Source organism: Melampsora larici-populina (assembly GCF_000204055.1).
Source record: "Melampsora larici-populina 98AG31 unplaced genomic scaffold MELLAscaffold_43, whole genome shotgun sequence".
Classification (NCBI taxonomy): domain Eukaryota; kingdom Fungi; phylum Basidiomycota; class Pucciniomycetes; order Pucciniales; family Melampsoraceae; genus Melampsora; species Melampsora laricis-populina.
The window spans coordinates 720,901-736,314 of NW_006768807.1; the positions used below are offsets into that span (position 1 = coordinate 720,901).

Below are 15,414 nucleotides of genomic sequence, written 5' to 3' on the forward strand. Positions count from 1 at the left end.
AAGACAGAACATACAAGAACCATGAAGAATCCACAAGAAGCTGATACTAATTGATTCAAGATTGATACATGAAACCTCAAACTATTCAAAATTTATCAAACATTTTCATTAACCTCAAAAGAAGACTCATACAATTCAAAAGATTTACAGCGCAAGGTTATTCACATTGACTCATGGAAGACGGGAGTACTTGAGATACATGCAGAGATGTTTATGTCTCGTGAAGGGCAGGGCAAGTGACTGAGGGGTCCCCCAACTACCAGCCTAACCCTTTGCTAAATGTATCTCGGTGCTTCCGCATTTCATTCCTCAAGAAATTACTCAATACTCAACTTCAAACAATGAATCATAAATGCAAATTAACTTACACCAAATGATTTACAGCTCACTGTTATCTCAATACTCAACTTCAAACAATGAATCATAAATGCAAATTAACTTATATCAAATGATTTACAGCTCACCGTTATTCATTCCTCAAGAAATTACTCAATACTTATTCATTCAATTATTCATTCATAAGATCTCACATTGAATCATTTCATACAACCAAAATTTTATTCACTTATTTCTTTGCATCCCCACACACATTCCAAAATATTCAAGTGTTGAACATACCATTAATCAAAGCAATGTTTTTTTCCCTGTAGATGCCCAAACCAGTATCTGAACTCCGAAAGCAAAAGATGGTCGAGTACCAAAAGCGGAAGAAGGCTCAACAACACAATGCCCAACGGGATCCAGTCCGGGATGTTGGAAGAGAACATGTCAGTCAAAGAATCAAAGCAGGAATCAAAGACCGGTTTGGCTTGCCAGAGGACTGTGATGTATTCCGAGTTCCTCAATTTGGGAACAGGAAAGAGCGAGTAGTGACCTATGGAACTGTGGTACTTGTGAATCTGGCTGGAAATAAGCTTATATGTGTTGCTAGGTTCAACAAAGAGGTCAAGTCCCTCGAACTTTCTGTTGTTTCCACATGGCTGACATTTCTTGCTGCAGGACCCCGCCAGCATTGACCCTGCCCAAGTGCAACTTTGGAAAGACTTTCGAAGGGCTATCAAGATCATGCATCAACATTCTGAAGCACGGGGAGTGATCAAGGAAAATCATGCAGTCAAGATGCTACCGCCCCACGAGCGGCAAGGTACTATGAAAGCATTTGGTCACAGATCTTCTAAGCGTGCTGGACAATATCAAAGAGGAACAGTTATTGGTTTGTTTATCTTCACCTTTCCACAGGAGGACATTTCAGAAGCTTAATTTGTTCAATGTCTTAACACCAGCAACCTATGCCCAAAATTCATCTACCAGCAAGGACCCAGCCAAACTAGACGAGGACGAAGCCCGCCAAGATGAACTTCCTTGGGTAGTGGACTTTCATGCTGAAAGGACATGTTCATTATCTCTATTTGTGTATGATTCCAACAAGAAGCTGGCCAAAGACACTGATGCCCCGTCGTGGGGATCAAAAGAGCCGGTGCCTGGTAGCAAAGAGTGGGAGAAATCACCCAATGCCCAAGTCTTTGGGGACAATGCTTTTGTGGGATCCAATGTGATTGCTACCACTGGAGGATTCCGCAACGGAGTTCATTGTGACTTTGATGCCACCGGATTTGCTTCAGGTTTCTTCTGCTTAATTGATGCGAACACATGTTGAGTATTTAATATTCACAGCCTTATGACCAATCTGCTGACATATGTAATCTATTACAGCTGAAATTGTTACTCCAGCAAGAAGACTTGAACTTTTGGCCGAGAGGAAGGAAGAAATTGAACTAGAGAAGAAGACTGGACACCGCATTGATAAGAAGCATCCCCAAGTTGGTGCCAAGTTTGTAATTCACATCAGTCACTATTTCAAGTTTATTGTAGACATCAATGCAGCTGATGTGGTAGAATTACTGTGGGCGACAGATGTTTGCCACAACACCAAACATTTTTTATTTTCTGAAGGAGAAAAAAAAAGACAACATACTTGCAGGGTGCTGTAACAAGGGAAAAAACCAAGGCAAGAAAAGGGATTGGAAAGAGTAAAGGGGCGGTAGACCATGTACTTGCTTATGCTTGTAGCACTCAGATCAGTACCACTGTGGTGGCAGCAATGAAGGAGATTATGGAACAGCGGGTTGGTTTGGATGATGAGAGCTGGGAAAAATTGCACAGCGGCCTTGCAGAGACCTACGATAAGCAGATGCAACGGAAACGGGCCAATTTGGACCATCTTCAGAATAAGATTACTTCTTATAAGGAAACAAAAGGTTCAGCACTCAGATTTTTAAAATGATATATACATGTTTTTTTTTGTTTTTAAGATGATAATTTTGTGAGCAAAGGGTTTTTGTAAATTTTTGAATTTTTTAAGAGCAACAAATTTTGGAATACAGATTGAAAGGAAAGAATTTACTCCTGAATTTCCGCCTTGTGCTAATCTCTTGCTGGAATATGAGTCTGTTCCCCAGACTTACCTCCATACAACAGCTCCATCTCCTCCCGTAGACTTAATTTTGCTACCTTTGGCGGTAGCAACCCCAGGTGCTTGCATATCTTGTTGCATTCGTGCTGGGTAGAGAAGTTCTCCAAGCCCTGCAACAGCTGCTCTGGCATTGATGACCTTGAGATTGGCAGGGCGGGGTTGAGAAGCTTGGGTGGGTGCCTGCTGGGGGGGAGAAGGAACCTTTTTGTTTCGGTCCGCATTGATGTTTTCAAGGCAGGGTCCACATATTTTGTGTTCGCCTTGACAGAGAGTACTTTGAAATAAGGGACAAGTAGGTCGGTTCATGATAGTGAAATATGAGTATCCGAGAGAAACCAAAGTCGAAGAAGAAGCTGATTGAAGCTGATTGAAGAAGATTGAGGTCGATCGAAGAAGATTGAAGTCGATCGAAGAAGATTGAAGAAGATTGAAGAAGATTGAAACTGATTCAAGAAGATTGAAGCATATTGAAGAGGATTCAAGAAGATTGAAGAAGATTGAAACTGATTCAAGAAGATTGAAGAAGATTGAAGAAGATCGAAGAAGATCGAAGAGAATTGAAGAATACTAGGGAACAATGAAGCCGATACAAGAATATTGAAGAAGGGTGAAGCCGATCCAAGAATATCAAAGAAGATTGAAGACAATCAAAGAAGGATGAAGAAGAGTAAAGATGGTCAAATAAGGATGAAGAAGAGTGAAGAAGAGTGAAGACAATCAAATAAGGATGAAGAAGAGTGGAGACGATCAAAGAGGTTCAGTGTAGTGTAGGTTTGGTTGAACAAGTGGATGGGTGGAGACTATAACAAAAGTTGGAGGAATGACTAAGATGATTGGTGATGGTGTGTGGGTTGTGTGATTGGTTGAGAGGTAGAGAGGTAGAGAGGTACACTTTTCATCATCTAATGTGAAGTTTTCATTTTTGGGGTCTTTGTTTATGGTTTGTTAATTGTCGTTTTTTGATTATCAACATTTGTTTTTTGATTTTCTACTTTTGATTTTTTGATTTTTTGATTTTTGAATTTTGATGTCCTCTTTTGTGGTTTCCTGGTACTTTTTGTGTCAATGCGACAATGGGGTGACAAATGTTGAGTTTCAAGTTGTAAATCTACTGAAATTTGGGCCGTAAGCTGGTCTGAAAGGGGTTTCTGCCATGACTTTTACTCCGGTACAGGGGTTTTTGCCCTGTATTTGAGTATTTTCTGTAGTTTTGTCTTTGATTTTTGAATTTCGCACCCGGGAATTGTGATTTTCGTCTTTTGATTTTTGCATTGTCACCCTGACACCTCTCGCATTCCGTACACTTCTATTGCTCATGTCACCACGCAAACATTCAAGCCGTCACGGACTTCTGTTGTCAACAAGCAAACAAGATCAAGTTATTGGAGTATTCTCCACCCGAGAATGCCGATGAAGCTGCTCCAGTTGTAATCGCTCTGAATCAATCACTCGAGGCGCTGTCTATAGATGCCATTTGCTCTCACTTTCCGCATGAGATCATGAATTTTACGTATCCACTTCTCAAGATCTTACGATGTACCTACACCGAAAGCACACGCGACAACATCGCTTGGCTTCATTGGCCAGTATTTCAAAATGTAGCAATCTTTATCACTTCATACTCGGCTTCAAGGAACTACTGGTCAAAAATCTTGAATACGATGTCTACCTACTCCTCTGCAAGACCCATCTCCTTAAAACATGTCATCTTCATCACACCAGATTGGGCAGCAGTATCAGATTCTGAGATAGTGGAAGCTTTTAAAGCGCAACGAATCATGTGTCATTTCCGAGGCGAAATGAACTACCGTGAAATTTTAGTAAGGTTTTCCTCACAGCTTCGATTCAAGACCGTCAGCTAAAACTGTTCCCACATGTCGCACAGGAGTTACACGTTTGAGTGCTAGACGAATAAGTTTAATGATGAAGCGCACAGTACGACTTGGTCCCACGATTGAGATATATCCTTTCATTTGATCTTAAAGGCTTAATCAGCAGATGTGTTGCACACAAAAATGTACATTGGGAGCGCGCTTAGTTACCAATCGAACAATCGCAGCCTCAGTATAGCGGAGGTTTCCAGATGCAAAGTTTTCCTCCTACCAATTTTCCTTTTCTCAAATTGTCCAGTGTCCGCAATAGTACTAGGTTGTTTCAGTGCTAGGATGTTTTCGTCTTAATAAATACATTGTTCAAGCATTTGTTACAATTTGTTGTGATGCCAGTTGTACTACTGTGACCCATTCAATAGTCCTCGCGTTACGTGCTGGCGACAGCTGTTGTTTGTTCAAACTTCCAGGGACTGAAGTGACATTGTCCTCATTACACAACTCTTCGGCAGATGGATTGATAGTAATTATGACTCTGGTTATGCGTCACGTCATCTCCATATAATGCAGATTATCCAACAAACTCCTGCTTTGCCTGACTTTGCGGCGGTAGATGACTAGGTTTAATTTGAGAAACAACATAAATCTACAGTGTTTGAGCTAATGATCCGCCTTTCCTCTTTCAAGCACTTTGTAGAATCAATTTCCACGGAGGTTCGTGCATTGTGGAGCATGCGTCAATCAGTCTAATGATTAGCACATGCGCAATCAAGTGAGGATGCAACGGTGTGCGGACAAGCCATTCCATCTGTATTACCTGATTGGAATTAGGAAATTTAGGGTATCAAGATTCACCAACGTAGGTATTTAACGTGTTGTGTCGCATAACCAGATGATGAAGTCACTGACGATTACCGGGGTAGATCAGATAAGCACACGAATCGAAAATCGGATTGTGCCGAGCTTGCCCCATCTTGAATCGGCTCGGATACTCCCCGGTTGACTTAATAAATCCGACAGGTACCCACCATTGATCACGCGAACAAAATCACAATGATGGAACTCCGGTTAGCTCCATCTGTCACTGCAATCTTAGATCATTAAGAATAAACTGCTGAATACCAGGTGGTAAAATAATGTGATGTCGCTTCTTGAACAACTCAGGTAATCGGAAACAGGAATTGGGGACATGCATTCCGGGAATGCTCGTTGCGAGATTAAATTGTCTGGAAATCAAGTCGCTTCAATATGGCTGTGGACGGAAGATTTCAAAATTGTCTGGAAGCAACAAAGCGGTAACCTGTAGCTATCCCTTCACGGCGAGCGAAAATCGGATCAACTTACATTGACAATCGGTCTCTCGATAATCATACCAGTTTGTTTCAGGATACTTTGCATAGCGTTCAATTTAAACTCGGCTTTGACAGCACCATGGGAGCCGAGATATAGGATTCGCATCAGTGGATAGTAATGAATCATATTATACGGTGCTTGATATACGTTGCTGATACGTTGCTGATAACAGTTACTGTTGGTACCTGCTTTACAGGACACAAGTATATAAGAACGTCGATCGACACTTCAAATGTTTTAGCATCATCTTGGACCAGGATTGAATCAGGATTCTTTTTCCAACTTTACATCATTGCAACTTGCCTTCTCTCTGTGTAGTACCCAACTCGATTGATATGTCTGACGAGGACGCTGTCACAGGACATGGGATCTACCTGTCTGCGAATTTTGAAATAGAAGAAAAGGTGCAGTATTTCTGTCCGGAGCAAGGACCTTCCTCTCTGCAATTCTAATTTCTTTCTACCATTTTTAGATTTCTTCGGATCAGACTAAAGATGCCGCGTATAGAACATACATCTTATCTATTCCGTGCACCGGAGCGAATCGTGCAAGAAGTTTCTCATATGAGATTCGAGCAACAGGATTTAGCGGAAAAGGGTTTAAACTACTTGCCAAAAATATCTATAACCTCCGTGGTGGATTTTTCCCTCGGAACCGATTAGACACTAGCAATGATCAATTGTTTTTTGAAGCTTTGGATCGAGGCATTATTACTCATAACGAAGGTTTTGTTCACAATTTGTCTGATACTGTCGGTATAACTGGCTTGGGTCGCGTGTCAAAAACCGAGACCATCCTTGAGGAAACAATTCAACACTTGATCCCCAAGAATCCTGGCTTGGATAAGCTGACCACCGTAGTGACCGTCGAGCACTCGGATTACCACCCAGAGGTAATTAAAGTGCTATTCGTTGAGACATGACATCTGCGACTGATTGTGATGTGTCCTTTGCAGAAGAAGAGAGCTCAAGTGTGCCGGGTTGAGTACCGCATTCGACCATTTCCACACTTGGCGGGTAGTCATAAGACTATGAGAGTGGGTCGCGAGTGCCTTTTTCATGGCTATATAAAGGATTTCAACGAAGTGACCGAGTGCTACATTGCCATCGTAAGTTATATCTTGAGCTAGACTTACAATGCCTTCGGATCGCTGACTTTTGCCAATAGGTGAACAAGGTTTCAGCTACTTGCGGGAATGCCGAGCCACACGAAATGGGTAACGGGAGCGGAATGAAGAAGAGCATCGAAGGAGGTTCTTCTTCCCAAGTAAATCCTAATAAACCAGTAAAGTTAGTTTCTCGCTTTGAATCTGCCAATTTATATCATGGCTGATCTGTCCCAAAGCCAGATTCAATCCGAGAGCGGTTAATTCACCATTCAAGTCTCCTTTGATCACGTCTGACTCAAAGTCGAGCTTACCATTTGGTCCTTCTGAGTTCACAGAAACTTCGTTCTCGTCAGCCTCAAGCAGATCTCAAGCGTCTTCGGCTCAAAAGGTATTTGGTGAACCAGAGGTTGAGGAAACTGGAGAGGAGCCGGTACGGCCAAAAGCCACCAAAGGGTGTGCCCCCCCAAAATCTAACAAGTCAACTGCGCCTCCTCCAAGTAAACGTCCACGTGCTCCACGTGCCATTCGTGCCAAGGCTGGAAGATCCAGTGGCAGTGGGGCTGTAGTTGACATCGCTTCGGACGACTAATTAATTGGATTGTTCAAATCCTATTTCTCATCCCAAATTAGATTGAATAGTATTATTCTTAGACTTATTCATCTTCCGCGCTATCAAAAAAAAGTTACATTCCTGCATGTCAATCTTGGCATTATGCGATTAATTCCGTTAAAACAGATTTTTAATCCATTTCGGTTCTTCTTATAGTCTTATTGTCAAAACGAAAAAAAATCACATGATATGTTTCAAATTTCGACCTGCACTGTTGTATCCTCACATGACATATCCGCTTTAGCCTTCAAAAATGTTCCCCGTGTGCAACAACTAACAATTGATTGAATTTTGTACCCATAGAGACTCTAGCCATCATTTCATTTCAAAAATTGTTCGATTCGCTTCATAATAAATAAATATAAAAAAAATTATCTATCTACAAATCAAAATTTCTAATCAATTCAATTGTACTTTTCCTTGCTTGATTGTCTCCATATGTCAATCTATCTTAATTCCTCTCCCACCAATACGAGCCACGAGAGCTAGCCGCTGTGGACAAACTGAAATCCTAATGATTTCAATTCCACATTTCAATCTTTGGATCAGAGGCCGACTCCATGGCCGGAGTCGGAAAATGCAATGCTGGGTTATGCCAAATAAGCAACATACAATTCAGGTCAACCAAATTGCGACTGACAACTTCGCTTTTGAAAAAGTTGTAAATCTGAAGTGATGGTGAGTATAGTGTCCATAGTAGTTTGTGTTCGACGGTAAGTCCCATCAATTTACAAATTCAGATTACCCAGGCTACCATTTATCCTTTACGAAATGTAAAATTAACAATGCCTGAAGTATCAGTGCTCTTTGAGGCCGATCGGGAAAACCCAATTATCACCAACCACAATTTAATTGCGGATTAACTTGAATTCGGGCAGCGATTCGGGTTCCGAACTGTTAAGTTTTACGGTCAACACCACATGCCACATTACAGTGGAAAATCGAACTGATCAAGTCACATACAAACTTCTTGGCCAGCTCAATTTCAGGCTACCGCCATTCAAATGTCAATTGCTTTGTTTGTTTATCCTCGACGCGACCAAATCATGCGATCAGTCTGTCAATGTGATCTTATGGGTCATTCGCCAAATCAGCAAACTCATTCCCCAAGCCGTTATACAACGGAGGGAGATCGAATTGGGAATTCAGCCTTTTCACGTTGGCGAACTGAGCCCAACGGGGTTTTATGGGGTTCCCAACCTCGATTGACCAACCGTTTAAAACGTGGCTGTTTGTGACTGTTGGTTGTAGGTCTTGGAACACCTGTCATCACAAAGGCTACACCATGGGTAGTTCTATTCGCCTGCCAATCGAGATCGTTGATAGGATTTTATATCATCTCTATCGGGACCTTCCAAGAACTCCTCCCCATCATGTCAACATCTCTGACCGGGGTTACATTAGTCATGCCTCGACTTTATCTCTCTTGAAATTCCGCGTCCTTGGCATAGAATGGGACCGCTCTATCATGTCCTACGTCGTCCAGGAGCTCGACTTGCGATGGGCGTTCATGGCTTCCAATTTGTTGAACCGACAGAACAAATCATTTTCTGAAATCGGAATGCATGGATTGTGTAGACTCAGCATTGGGCATGTTTTCTACTCTGACGGATTCGAAGTTTACGCCGACTACCAAGGCCGCCAGTTAGCTTTACATAGACACCCTTGGCCCTCTTCTGTGGTCGACATGGCCAATGTCCAACGTCTTATACAACTTTGTGGCGACAGCTTGACTGAATTGAAATTAGGATTCATTAGCGCGATTGGCTTTACTGATGAAATGGTGTCTGCCACCCGAGGAGTTTCAAATCTCAAGGTTCTAATAATCACCTCAACTTTCGCTCGGCGTCACGATAATGGCTCTGAATCCGTTTCTGCTCGGCGCATTATGCACAACTCGAGGTCAATCATTGGACTTCTTAGTGTAATTCCATCTTTAGAATCACTTTCAATTAATTTTCTTTCGCTAGAAAGTTTGCACATCAGGCCTGGTTCAATGCCGAATATGAAACATTTGTTTTTCGACTGTGATGAATCAAACATTGATGCGGTTGTCAATTTCTGTCGGCTCGGAGTCCCAAAGGTCAGATTCCTTGAATACTCATCAAGCAACGATATCAACGGAGCTACATCACCAATCTTTGCGTTGAGAGATTCACTTGAAGTGCTATCGGTTGATGGGCTGCCTCGCCACGTTCCACCTTGCCTCATTTTGTACCCTTTCCCACGGCTTCATGTCTTAAAGTGCACTTGCTTGAACATTCAATTTGCGGACCTAGAATGGTTTTGAACACCATTCTTTGAAGGCGTTAAGATTTTGATTACAAACTACGTAGAATCAAAAGCAAACTGGGAAAGTTTGTTGAATGCGATGGAAGGAAATCCTGCCTCCCAGCCTATAAACCTCAAACATATCATCTTTGTGACGATGGATGGCCAAGGTGTTCAAGACGATAATTTGGTTGCAGCTTTTGCAAAACAAAAATTGACTTGCCACTTTAGGAGCCAAATGACATACAACGAAGTGTTGGTGAGTAATTGTTGATTCCTAGCTTCTCAGAGTCAACCTGCCATGGAACTCATACAATTTGACTTCTACAGGAATGCGATGCTTGGCTCAAAAGTCGAATCACTTGATTGTCTGTTTTCATGAAATACCCGTCTGAAGCGGAACAGTGTAAGTTTGTTACACTATCATGGTTACAATTCGTATTGATAGGGTCTGATTGGACCTTGATTGCTTAACAGTATCTCAGAAGGCATAATTGTTGCGGGCTTTGAAATTGCAAGTTATGAATGGCCGGCCTCGAACTGTTTGTTTCGACTGGGGCTATACTATTTCAACCAGTGTCAAGAGATTGTCTCTTTTTTTACGCCAATTCAAAACCATCTGTTGACTCGGCTAGCTGGTGGTCAATAAAGCAGAAACAATTGTTTCCATTTTTTTTTGCCTTTTTAATTTAATGAATTCGAAAAAAAAATTGCTTCATTACTCCCAATTACACAATCCAGTTGGATTACGTCCGTTTCTGACCTTGCGTGATGATTGAAAGTACTTTGTTTTGATCTATAAAAATTGTACTGACCGATTTATTTTATCTTCTGGCCCTATAGGTAGAAATTTAGAGAAAGACTCGACGTGTTGATTTGCAGCTTTTGAGTCATTTTAGATCTACTTTGATCGGGTTGGTAGACGACTCACAACATATTGTGCGTGAACATACACCACAGTTTTGAACTATTAATCCAATTTGAAACCTAATCAGATATGAACTGGATAAGTCCTTCTTTGCCCAACGACAAAATATAAGACTCCTGTCTTGCAGTGCAATTGTTTATCGGTGAGGAGACCGAGGTATTCATCAGTGTGGACATGTCCGAAACAATCACATAATCTTTTGCCGCCCTCATGAAAAACTCGATTCATGCTTAGCCTGGAATTTTTTTTCACCAGTACGGATCTCAGTTTAGTGGAATGGCCCATTGGATTAAGATAGATAAAACTTCATTATATGATCACGAATTACTGCGTATTTGAAAACAACAAATTAATACATGGAGGTCATTAACAAAATGAAGATAAATAATATTTCATGTGGAGATCCAATATTACGGGTTGCACTTCGCGTAAAATCAGGAAGCGGTATGGTGCTAAATTGTACACATGGTGATATGCAATCTATGTTTGATGGGTTGGCATTGGCGAACCGAGAATTCAAACTTGATGGGATACAATGACAAATTGGCAATCGGAAGAGTCGAGTAGCCGTGAATTCGTGAGTTCCAATGTACGCGTATCGGTTCACTGATCAGGTCGGCTCGGCTATGCAACACAGGCACGCTTACACTCTACCTGTTTTGCATTTACGAATCAAGGAAACAACCACGGTATTAGGAATCAGGACTACAAATTCGCCGGCAAAGGGTGTGCGTAATGACTTTCAGATTCGCGTGGTTCACTTTGTCTTCGAGAAGCGAGTGCAATTGAGAGGCCACTGGCGAGAACTGGCGGTATGTAGAGAGAATCGCCAGTGGGGGAGAAGGCAATAATAGTTGGTATCAATCTTGAAGTTATGATAAATCGACTCGCTCAATCATGCAACACGTGAATAGATTATAGATCTTCAATAAGCAAGTCTCCCGTTCCAAAATCTGCTCGCTTGACCAAGAACCGGAACCAGATTGAGGAGGGTAGACTGAACTCTGGATAGACCAGAATATCTATTTAAATCAGACTCTGCGGCGGCTTAAGTGGTATAACCCTTAGTTGCATTGCACTAAACAAGAAAAGAGAAAACAATCCAAGTTAATCATTTAAAATCATTTATAATAATCATTTATCATTACTGTGATTACTGTGAGTTCATCATTGTGATCATCAATCAGATCATTACTGTGATTGCTGTCATTATTGTCGTTTTTATTGACATTATTTCTGATTTGTTCGTAATTGCAGTATTATAGTATAGATCGACTGTTATTTGTTTATAACAAGAACAACTACGAAGCTGCAGGTGAGTTATGAACATTTTTATCACTTAGTGATCTGCACCTAAATAGATTGTCAATAAGGATTAGTCTGATACCTCTTTTGCATTCGGATTGATATAGCAGAATAGAACTCTTTCGAACTACGAAGTTTCTTTCCGAAATCAAGCAAGGGAGTTCATTCCATTGAGATCAAACTTCGATTGGATAAATTGCAGATTGGTACGGGGTTTGGGGTCTACAGGGTGTTTTAAATGGGAGCTGATCCACATTTTGTTACTTTAAGTTAAACGACGAGGGATAATAAATATGCCCCCGAGGGCACGTGTGCGGGGCCCAGCAATCCCTTCGGAGGGACTTGGAACCGAGCAATCATTGATGCGCCGTTTCCCGAACGAGATACCTTTCAACATAGGGCAGCAAGATGATCATTGCTTGGGTTGTGGAGCTTTTAGATGGAAGCTTGAACGTCGTCTGAAAGATGCGAATCACTTGACCACAACTTACTCGAACTGTTGCCAACAGGGTGCAGTAGAATTGCCGATGCGTTATTTTCCGGAGGACGTGGGTGAACAAGTGCCTGAATTTTATCAAGAACTGCTGACTGGGACAGATGAAGGTGAGAATTTTATTGATTTCTCAGCTCCTGATTCGAACAAGGACTTTTGTTGAGATCCAACTGTTCAATATGATAGAGTCTCAAAATTTTCGGACTCTCATCCAGAAGTACAACAACGCTTTGTCCTTCACATTGCTTGGAGCAAAAATCGACAAAAGCGTGGCCGGGCAACGCGGTGTCTATGCTTTCAGAGTATCGGGTCAACTTTCGCATTTAATGGGTTCACTTATCCCACTCCCAGACCAAGAACCGGGGTTCGCTCAGATTTTTATCCACGGTGAAGGGGATGAAGACGAGGCCAATTTGCGCATTAGGCGCTGTCAGAGAAGACTCGAGCCGCGAATTTTGATGTTGTTCCAAGAGTTCCTTGACCAACACAATCCGTACGTCGAAGTGTTTCGGACCGCCGCCCAAATTTGCAATGATGGCAACACACAAACAATCCGCATCAATACCATCACGGCCCCAGGCAGGGATCATCGCCGGTATAATCGACCGACTGCACACGAGGTAGCGGCAATAGTCGATGGTGATGGACAAATAGGCGCGCATCCTCGCGACATTGTGCTGCGACGACAGAGTGGTGACTTACAAAGAATTTCAGAACTGCACACGGGTTATTTTGCATTACGATATCCTTTATTGTTCCTTTATGGCTCACAGACTTGGTCTGATGCGTATTCAAACCCAACCAAAGAGAGTGAGTATTTAATCCAAGTCAGAATGAAAATATATGGTCAATGATATTGTTGAACTGATTTAAATTGATTTTTTGAATTCTAAGACATCGAAGGCGATATCACGAATCTAGAATGGTTCGTGTACCTCCTGTTTAAGAGGTCAACTTTTTCAGTGATTCTGGCTGCAGGACGATTGTTTCAAGAGTTTGTAGTGGATATGTACCTATGTGTGGAACACTCACGGTTACAATACCTGCGGTATCATCAAAGGGAGATTCGGGCAGCGCTTTACAGCGGGGCGATCGAAGCTTTGGGTAATGAAGCTGAGGATGAGATTGTGGGCAGGCGAGTGGTGCTACCCTCGAGCTTCATTGGTGGACCGCGTCATTTGAGACAACTATACCAAGACGCAATGAGCTTAGTGGCGGAGTTTGGTAACCCTTCGCTCTTCATCACAATGACTGCGAATCCCCAGTGGCCTGAGGTCCTGGACTCGCTCGACGCAGGCCAGCTACCAGAAGATCGACCCGATCTGATCGCTCGAATCTTTCATATCAAGTTCCGAACATTGCTTGAAGACGTAACGAAGCGAGATCGATTGGGGAAATGCATAGCTTACGTCTACTCAATTGAATTTCAAAAACGCGGTTTGCCACACGCGCACTTGATATTGTTTTTAGATGAAAGCTCAAGACCTCAAACACCTGGAGAGATTGATGCTGTGATCTCGGCTCAATTGCCAGACCCCGACACAGAATCTAGAATATACGAAGCCGTTACTCAGTTCATGCTTCACGGCCCGTGTCAAAATTATAAATGCTGGAACGGATCAGAATGCAAATTAGGTTATCCGCGCCCTTTTCTCGAAACGACTGCAATCCGCGATGACGCTTACCCTACTTATAAACGACCGAATAATGGACGATTCTTTGAGAGAGGAAATTACCGTTACGACAATGGTTCAGTGGTACCTTACAACCGATCTTTACTGATGAAGTACAATTGCCACATAAATGTAGAGGCGTCAGTCAGTATTCGAGCGATTAAATATTTGTTCAAGTACATTTTGAAAGGGCATGATAGGACGGTGGCGAACTTACAAGATGAAGAGCGGGTCGATGAAATTCCGGCATATGTCAATGCACGGTTCTTAAGTGCTCCGGAAGGTAAGCTTTGATGAATTGTTTCCCTCTTGAGGTAGTGAGACTGACTTGGTTTTGGCAGCTGTGTGGCGATTGCTCAAATTTGAAATCGCCGGCCGTTTCCCCTCGGTACAGCGACTGAGCATTCATCTGGAGAATGAACAAACGATTTATTACTTAGATGATCGTGGTCTGAGAGCGACGATGGAAACAGGGAGAGCTGAAAGGACTACTCTAACTGAATTCTTTCGCTTATGTCGAGAAAATGCCCCTCTCCGAGGTTGCGATCATACGGAATGCGACATGTGCCAAAGTGACAACTTGAAATTTCAAAATTGAAATTTCAGAATCCCCGGGTCAGAAATTGACAAAACTGGAATAAACATCAGATTTAATCCCAATACTGGTCTGAAACCGCCTGTATTGGGGATAAAACCTATCTTTCTGCCAGTTTTCACAATTTCCAGACCACAACTCAAATATCGACCACTGACTTGGCACTTTGGCACAAATAATACATGAAAATTTCAAGAAATCGATTTTCATCATGTCAAACTTCACATATGTATAAAACAACAAAACCCAATACCTAACCATACCACAAGTTCACCTTTTGGGTAAATGCACACCCATCAAAACCTAATGTGATCATTACTAAGATCCCTACCGAGTCAACCATAGAGAAAATTTACAACCAATCACTATCAGCTTTCACCTGTCCACAAAGTCTATATCCCTGGGACCGGGATAGAGTCTATCCCAGTCCCAGGGCTGGTTCTCCAGCCGATCGACTGGAGAACACAGCCTAGGGCCACCTAGGCTTAGGTGGCCCATCCCTCCAGTCGATCGACTGGAGGGATGGCTCTCCAGGGCTGGAGCCTAAGCATAGGTGTCCCAGGGCTTGTTCTCCAGTCGATCGACTGGAGAACAAAGCCTAGGGCCACGTAGGCTTAGGTGGCCCTTCCCTCCAGTCGATCGACTGGAGGGATGGCCCTGTGGGCTGGAGCCTAAGCCTAGGTGGCCCAGGGCTTGTTCTCCAGTCGATCGACTGGAGAACAAAGCCTAGGGCCACCTAGGCTTAGTGGCATTCTCCTCCAGTCGATTGACTGGAG

General features: G+C 42.5%; 2 protein-coding genes across 2 annotated transcripts; both read left to right on the forward strand.

Annotated features, from left to right (window-relative positions):
* Nucleotides 1–5,990: 5,990 nt before the first annotated feature.
* On the forward strand, nucleotides 5,991–7,352 carry MELLADRAFT_91565 (uncharacterized protein; the record flags this gene model as incomplete). The annotated part of the gene is made up of 5 exons (XM_007414427.1): nucleotides 5,991–6,059; nucleotides 6,128–6,547; nucleotides 6,614–6,763; nucleotides 6,823–6,944; nucleotides 7,004–7,352. 5 exons carry the CDS (start codon nucleotides 5,991–5,993, stop codon nucleotides 7,350–7,352), a joined length of 1,110 nt encoding a protein of 369 aa, XP_007414489.1.
* Nucleotides 7,353–11,107: 3,755 nt separating this feature from the next.
* On the forward strand, nucleotides 11,108–12,126 carry MELLADRAFT_110360 (uncharacterized protein; the record flags this gene model as incomplete). The annotated part of the gene is made up of 4 exons (XM_007414428.1): nucleotides 11,108–11,149; nucleotides 11,187–11,384; nucleotides 11,830–11,887; nucleotides 12,080–12,126. 4 exons carry the CDS (start codon nucleotides 11,108–11,110, stop codon nucleotides 12,124–12,126), a joined length of 345 nt encoding a protein of 114 aa, XP_007414490.1.
* Between the last annotated feature and the right edge of the window lie 3,288 nt (nucleotides 12,127–15,414).